Source organism: Piliocolobus tephrosceles, chromosome 10, assembly GCF_002776525.5.
Source record: "Piliocolobus tephrosceles isolate RC106 chromosome 10, ASM277652v3, whole genome shotgun sequence".
Taxonomy (NCBI): Eukaryota; Metazoa; Chordata; class Mammalia; order Primates; family Cercopithecidae; genus Piliocolobus; species Piliocolobus tephrosceles.
In genome coordinates this window covers 54,302,714-54,310,820 of record NC_045443.1, presented here as the reverse complement: position 1 = coordinate 54,310,820, position 8,107 = coordinate 54,302,714, and the positions used below count along the sequence as shown (strand labels likewise).

Genomic DNA, 8,107 nt, shown 5'->3' with positions numbered 1-8,107 from the left:
AAAAAAAAAAAAAAAGAGGCTCCAGCCCGGCACTCACGGTGACTCACACCTGTAATCCCAGCACTTTGGGGGGCCGAGGTGGGCAGATCGCCTGAAGTCAGGAGTTCGAGACCAGCCTGGCCAACATGGAGAAACCTCATCTCTACTAAAATTAGGCAGCGGGAGGCTGAGGTGGAAGAATCACTGGAACCCGATAGGTGGAGGTTGCAGTGAGCCTAGATCACACCACTGCACTCCAGCCTGGGCGACAGAGTGAGACTCTCTTTAAAAAAAAAGAAAAGAAAAAGAAAGAGGCTCCAAGACCTCAGAGACCAAAGCCCCCACCTGGGCCTCAGCCCCAACTGGCCTGCAAGGAGTGAGTGCTGGGAACCAGTTGAGCAGAGGAAGAAAGCCTAGGTATACCTCCCAGTCCTCAGCACTCCACTCTGGTGGAGGCCACCTGGTCATTCTTTTCCTGGGCTCCAAGGGGGCTGAGAAGCCCCTTCCTGCTCCCACCCGTTCTGTGTGTCTCAGGTGGCCACTGATCTCAGAGACAGCATGGGCTCAAGGACAAGATGGATAGAGAGGCAGGAGCGGCCGGGCCAGGCCCAGGCCATCAATTATCTGGGGCAGGGGTGAGTGGGGGTGGCTGGGAGTGAAGGAGACAGAAAGGAAGCAAGAGGAAGAAATATGGAGATGCCGCTCCAGCGAGGGGAGCAGGCGAGAGAGGAGCTGCATGTCAGAGTGTGTCAGTCAGCCTGAGCTAGCTGCCACCGCCGTGTGCTGTGGCCCTGACTGTGCACAGGTCCCGTGGGGGGAGGCAGTACCGTGTGTGTCAACCTGGGGTTCTTGTGTCTCTGTTAGCCCCAAATGGTTGTGTGCATGTGGCCTGTACATATGTGTGCGTGGCTGTGTTGGCTGTGTGTCTGAGTGCCCATGGATATGAGTCTGAGGAGCCTGTGTGTGTGTGGCTGCTTGTGGCTGCATGTCTGTTGTGTAAATCGGTGGTGACTATGTGTATGTGCCTGGATTGGCTGTGTGTGTGTCAATTTGTGGAGTGGTGTCTGTGTGGCTGGTGTGGTTGTGTGTCTGGGTTGACTGTATGGCTGTGTATAGCGGTCTGAGGGTAGCTATATGTGGTTGTCTGGAGGTGTCACCTTTCCTGTGTGAGCCCCTGTCATCCTCTGCCCAAGTATCAAGCTCTTTCTAAAGGGGGTGTATCCGTAGTCATAGAACAAGTGTGGTCTTGCTGTGTTCTGATGGGGACAACATACATGCATGTCAATTACATCTGAGTGGTCTCTGGGGAGGTATCCCACACTGGCCCGCAGGCTGTGCTGTGGGTAGGTAAGGAGGCCAGGAAGCATGGGTGCCCCCCTGTTTGCCCACACCCATGTGTACACACTCAGTGTCACCGGGGACAGGAACAGCAGAGCCAAGCTGCTGGGCTAGAATCTCCACCGCCTGATCCCCGTCCCCGCCGTGCTGCGATCCCGGGTTATTAATGCTGCCGCCACCCGCTCATCATACATATTTATCGCCCCCCTCATTCCCCCTTCCATCCATCCCTCCTCCCAGCCCAGGTGAGGGGGCGGGGGTGGCAAGAATGATTGACTCCCACAGACAGGCTTAAGCCGGCAGCTAACACCTGGAGGGTGGGCCTTAGAGGGGGTGGAAGGAGGGGTCCCAGGGTGCAGTGGGAGGGAGAAGAGGTCCCAGAAGTGGGCTTGCAGAGGGCAGGGCCTGAACCTGAGAGAGGGCACTGGGGGAGGGAGGTTAGGTTTCCTGGGAAAGCCGAAGGGTGGGCCATTTGAACGCGATCCCTCATCTCACCTAACTGCTGTTCTTTCCAGAAGCCCAGTCATCCAGGTCCCCACTATCCCCATGCTGTCAGATGTTATGACCCCAAATGCCTCCAAGCCATCTCCTCCCAGCAGACCAGAGCACCCCTGTGTCTTGTACCCAGTCAGGACCTGGCTGACGTGATTCAGGCCAGTGACTTCTACCAGGCAGGGGCAGGGGGTAGAAGTCAGGGGCTGGGGAGGGGAGGAGGTTCAGCAGGGTAAGGAGAGGTGCGAGGGTGTCACCCCCATCTCTGATCTTAGACAAAGTGCCGTCTGTGCTTCTCTGATCCTGGCAAATCCGCTGGCTTTGGGCACTCCCGCCCCCACCCACTGCTGTAGACAGCCAAGACAAAAAGGAAGAGTTGGGGGGGCACGGCTGAAGCGACCTTGTGGGGGAGTTCGGACAGGGAGGGGTGAGAGTCTGTGAGGAAACGAGCCGAGAAATGGGAACATGGAATAAAATAAAATAAAATCCTCCCTCTGGCTCCCTTGATTGCTCATGCTCTCTCTCCCTCTCTTGCGTTGTTTTTTCATCCCTCCCCATTCTCTCAGTCTCTTTTGTCTCTCAGTCTCTTTTCTCACTGTCTCTGTCTTAAATTTCCTCCTCCCGTGATTCTGATTTTCTCCCTCTTTCTGTCTGTGGTTTTCTCCTGCCGTCCTTCAGGCTGTCCGTCTTCAGCGACATGGGGGGAGGTGGGTGAGTCAGGAAGGTAGGTGGTAAGGAGCTCCTCTCTGCCCAGAGCTCTTGTCGCCCACCTTCATGGCTGAGGGTGGGAGCAGGATGTTGTCCGAGGAGGGGTCCCCCTTGCTCCAGAACTGGCTTAATTAAGCTAATTGGGCGCGGTGACATTTGCGGAGGGGAGAGGCTAGCGCTACTGTAGGCGCGGGGGCGGGGTGGAGGTGCGTGGCAGCTGGGGGGGTTCAGCAGGCTCCTTCAGGCCCATGTTGGGGGGGCAGGGGGAACTGCACCAGGAGCGCTTTGCCCCCAAGGCAGTGGGCCCACGCACCTGCAGGGAATTGAGGTGGCCTCCTGTTGTTGGGGGCAACGAACTCCACTTCGAAGAGTGGCTCTTTGGGGATGACACTGCTGAGATTGGGGGAGGATCAGGCTGTCAGCCCCCCAGCCGCATTGCGGGGTGCACCTCCCCTGGGCCTCCAGACTGGCTGGTTGCTTCTCCCCTGCCACCTGGGTCAGGCAGGGTGCTCCCAGGATCTGGCTGGGGGAAGGGACAGCACAGGCCTGGGCTGGGAAGGGGAGAAAAGAGCATCCTGAGCCCCTGCACCTAGAAAGAGGCAGGGGTGCTGCAGTCGGGGCTGGTGAAGTCTGGCTGGGAACCAGGGATAGAGATGTGGGTGAGGACAGAGGTGGGGTGGACAGGACAGCCTGGGGTGAGGACTGAGACAGAGAGGGAGGGGGACTGGGATGGGGGACTGGGATTGGGGACTAGCAGGCACAGATACAGGGTACAGGGATGAGGATACAATAAGGATAGGCCTGGGGACAGGGATGAGAAGGAGAACAGAAATGGTGGCCAGGCGTGGGGCAGAGACAGAGATGTGGATGGGGTAAGGACCAGAGGAGTGAAGATAGGCTACAGAACAGTCCAAGAAGAAGCATGGGGACAGGAATGGTGGATGAGGGATAGGGACAGGGGACAGGCAGGGATGAGGTCAGGGTGGGGGCAAAACAGAGATGGGGGATTCGAATGGTTACTGGGCAGAAACAGGGACGGATGCAGAGACCCAGGAGATGGGGATGGGAGACAGGAAGGAAGACTGGAATGGGAAATGGGGGACAAGGGAAGACACAGGAGATGGGGACAGAGACAGGGGCTGAGGACAGGTATGGGAGAGGAGCCAGAGGGCAAGGCAAAGACCAGGCAGGATCAGGCTGTGGGAGGGGGCCAGGCAGGTTGAAGCAAAGACACCTCTTTCCAGTCCCTACCACGGCATGAGGGGGCGGGGACTGCTGGTGGGGTGGGGTGGGCTCTGCCCTTGGGCTGGACGCCCCCTCTCTTTACCCCCACCTGCCTGCCTTCTCTCGGCCTGCCGCGCAAGGCTCACCGTTATCTGAATTTTGATTTTATTTTATTTTATTTTATTTCCCTGCTTCCTAGAGCCAGCGCGGTCCCCGCGGGAACGGCTGCCCCCCGCCCCCCGCCCCGCGCCTCACTTTATTATTGCAATAAATGTGCCTATAAAGGCGCCGGCTCCGGGGCGCGGTGGGGGTTGGGGGGAGCCGCGGAGCGGGGATGTAATTTCCCGAAGCCGGAGCCGGAGGGGGAGTGGGCGGGGTGGAGGTGGAGGAGGGGCAGGCGGGGGAGAGGGGGAGCCGCGCCAATTTCCAGCGCTCTAGGCAGCGCTCCCTGCTCCCCATCCCCACTGGGCAGCTGCTTCCCACCCCACGCCCTGCGACTCCTGCCTGCGCCTGAGCCCTGGGACCCCTCTCCTATGACCCTGCCCCATCTCTGTTGCCCTGTCCCTCACGGATCCCACACATCTTGAGTTGCAGGGCTAGGTCCAAAGTTCCCCATCTCCTTGCCAATTACTCCATCTCTGACCCCTGTGAGGTCCCCCCACTTACCTGCTTTCTTTAGACGTTTGTGTTGTCTCTCTCCAATTACCTCGTCCCCGACCCCTCTTTGCCTTGCCTCTGTCCTTATTACCTCACCTCTTCCCCAGTCACCCGCTCCTGGGTCTCCAGCTCCCCAACCCATCCCAACCCTGACACTCTAAATTCTCCTTTCTGACGCGTGCCCCTCCTATTAGGAATGTGAAGCTTCCACTGCAGGCTCTGGCCCAAGGGAGCTGTCACAGCAGGCCCTCCCCTGTCCCCCTGGCCCAGCTGCGGCCCCTGATTACCCCCAAATCCCTGCCAGCAGCTCTGGGCCCTAGCCCAGGCTGTGCGTGCCTAAGTGGCCCAGCCAGAGATTAGCTGGGGGGCTAGAGGAGGGTGTGGAGGCAGGAGCGGGTAGCTGGCTGAGGGGCTTCGACCAGCCAGCTCTGACAGAATCAGGCCCAATCCTTTCCTGAGGTGGGATAGAGCTGGCAGGTCCCACAGGGCCCCGCCCCTGCCCTCCCGCAGCTAATTAGTGATTAGTGATTAGTGACTATTGATCGCCTGCTGCTTCTCCCAGTAGGCAGCTGCTTTGGCAAGAGGTCGGGGAGACAGAGACCGAGAGGGAAAGGAGTCAGACTGTATGAGAAAGATCCTGAAGACTCCCTGGCTGAGAGGCCAGAACCCCAGAGGCAGTGGAAGCCAGGAGTCCCAGGCTCTGAGATATGGGAAGCCTGGAGCGAGGAGGAAGGGAGAGAAACCTGGAGGAGGGTGAGCAAGCAGGACGGGAGAGGCAGAGGTGTCAGCCGTTCATGGTTAGGGTTGCCAAAGAGTTGCCCTGTAAACTGTCCCCTACCTACCTCTTACCCAGGATCAGCCTCACCTTTCGTCCACTCCCAGTGCTGGCACCAAGACACCCCTGAGCACGCACACACATAAGCCACACTCAGATACATAAACACATCCTGAGACTCACAATCTCATAGCACACTCAAATGCACTCACAATCACAAGCACACAGAAACACACTCACAAACCCCAGAGACTCATACAGACAACACATGGGCCCCAGCACACAGATGCACCAGAAACCCCGGGGAATACACTTGAATACACCACACTCACAAGTGCACAGAAGCACACACAAGTATTTGGACACACAAACACTTCTGTACACATACCTCCCCGTGCAGTTATACATATCTAGACACCCGCAGTGTGTACACACGTAAACACATTCTCACATGCACATAAGCTGGACTAAACAGCAGATCCACTCTCCCTGTTGACTCCAACACGGAGGCCCCACAGCTGCAGCTCTCTCACACACACTCAGATAGATCCCATCGCTCATATCCTCCCGCTCACTCTCCCTCAAGTCTCCACCAGATGTTTCATTCCCCCTCAGGGGGCAAAGGAAATTAAACCGGATCTGTCCACAGGGGAGTTTATTTGCCGGGGAGAGTGGAGATGAGGTGGGAGGAAGTGGAAAGGAGGGGCAAGGGAATGCCATACCTACCACCTTTTGACCCCAGGCCTTCACCCACGGGTGGGTGGGTGGTAGGGCACAGACCCCCCCACCCCTCCAGTCCACTAAGGACAGAACTAGGCAGCAAGTCCATGAGAAGCTCCTGCTAGTGGAAGCAGTTTTCATGGAGGGGCTCCTCTGCCTACCTTCCAGCCCCTCAAGGTCACCAGGCAGGGCTGGGAGGGCCAGGGAGTTCTAACGCTAGCTTCACTGGGGCAGCCCTGCCCTGCTGGAGTTTGCCCAGTGTGATTTGGCTGAGCAGGCAGAGGTCCAAGTGTTGGGAGGAGAAATATACCCCTTCTAGACGCTACAGAGGCTGGGGGTACAGAAAGTGAGGGTTTGGGGAATGACCTGCCTGCCCCCAAACTAGGTAGGTCACAGTTGGGGGGCAGAAAACACGGAAGACATAGGCAGGGGAGGCTGGTAGAAGGAAAATGAGGGACTGGGGTCTGGGCCCCCCATTGAGGGCACACACCAGGGGCATAGACAGATGGCTGCACTGTGAGGCAGGCACTGGCACTCACTCATGCAAAGCCAACACCACACGCCACACCAGTATACACATGTAACCTGGGCCCCAGTACTGGATAGCCAAGTCTGGCTTCCCTGGACACATGAACACAGGTGCACACGGTTACCCACGCCCTCCACCCAGTACATATGAGCACACCATGTTCGCGGGTTGAAGCCTCCAAGTCAGGAATGAGGCAGATCAAGTCTGAGTCCCCTTAGCCTCTGGCTCTTCGCCCAAGAGCCTCGGGGAAACAGGCCTTGGAGTGGGGTTGGAGGCAGGGAGGGCACGGGAGGAGAGACTCCCCTTCCAGACAGCCTCCCCCTTCAGTGGGGCACGAGAGGGGGGTGTGTCTGTGAGGTCGTGCAGGGGAGATGGTGTCTCCGTGGGAAATGTGATGGGAGGCTGGCTGTAGCCAAGTTCAGCCGTGTCTGCCTGAGTCCGTGTGTGCGCGTGTGCTCGGGCCATGGATGCTCCCGACACGGAGCCCACCTGGCATGGTGACAAGTGCAGAGAAGAGAAATGGGAAGGCGGGGGTGGATGGGTGGAAGGACAGACAGACAGTGAGGCAGGCGAGCGAGACTGGCGCGGAAAGACGGCAAGGCTGACACCCTGCTGGCTTGTCTGTCTGTCTCGCACTCCCGCTCTGTCTGGCGCACTCGCGGGTCGGGCTTCGTCCCCTCCCCCGCCGCGCCTCAAGCCGGCTTCTAGGGGGACCTCCGCCCGGCACCCTCTCCAAGCCTAAGCCAACTTGCGCTAGGAGAGTGCCCGTCCTGAATCGGGCAGTCTGTCTGTCCGCGTCCCCCGCGCCGCGCAAAGTTGGGACGCTCGGAGCTGGGGGCGGGGCGGGCGCACGGAGCCCCCAGCACACTGGGACCTTCGCGTCCCGGACCCCCGCGCTCGCGCCCCAACCCTGCCACCCTTACCTTCTTAAGGAGCCACGGGCCAAAGAGCAAGAGGAACCATTCCGGGAGCAGCCGCATCTTCTCTAGCGGCTGAGCGGGGCGGGCGGGGCGGGTCCCGGGCAGGCGGGAGCCAGGCCTAGGGGCGCGGGGCTCTGGGCGGGCAGGCGGGCGGCAAGGCGGCTGCGGGAGCGGCGGGAGCGGCCGCGCGGCCCGCGGCCCAGGCGCGGGGCGGGGGGGCGGCGCCGGGGGGGGGGCGCGGGCGGGGGAGAAAGTTGGGTCTGACTCCGCGGGCGGGGGGCGGGGCTCCGCGGCGCTCCAATCCCGGCCGCGCCCCGCGCGCCCCCTCCCGCCCAGCTGGGGGCACCGAAGGTGACTTTCACTCCGACACACCCCGGACACGCCCCTGGCCCAGGTGCGAAGCGGAGGGGGTCGAGGGGCTCAGGCACTGGGCCCCCGAGAGGCCGCGTCTGTGTGCCCAGGAGAAACGGGGCAGGGCGTGGGGCTCTGGGCTCCGGGCCTGTACACCCGGAGTGGGGGCGCCGCGGAGCCGGGCCCGGCGAGGCACTCCATGCCCCGGGCCTCTGCCCTGTTCAGGGCCGAGATGGATCGGGGCAGGCCCAGGGCAGGGGCCGAGGTGGGGACGGGCGGGGCCTCTGGTGGCTGCCGCCGCGCGACGCTGACGGGGATGGATGGGCGCCCCGCGGCTTATTCGGCCCGGAGATGAGAATCATTGATCACGGACGGAAACCCCATCACGTCTGTCAATAGGGCTGACAAACGGCG

General features: G+C 60.4%; 1 protein-coding gene across 1 annotated transcript in view; it reads right to left on the bottom strand.

The window, feature by feature from the left end:
* NXPH4 (neurexophilin 4) overlaps positions 1-7,561 on the bottom strand; it is a 14,606-nt gene extending 7,045 nt beyond the window's left edge. Inside the window, exon 1 of the mRNA XM_023211268.2 lies at positions 7,346-7,561. Within this exon, the coding sequence (XP_023067036.1) occupies positions 7,346-7,402 (57 nt within the window). The 5' untranslated portion in view covers positions 7,403-7,561. The remainder of the gene's footprint in view (positions 1-7,345) is intronic.
* Between the last annotated feature and the right edge of the window lie 546 nt (positions 7,562-8,107).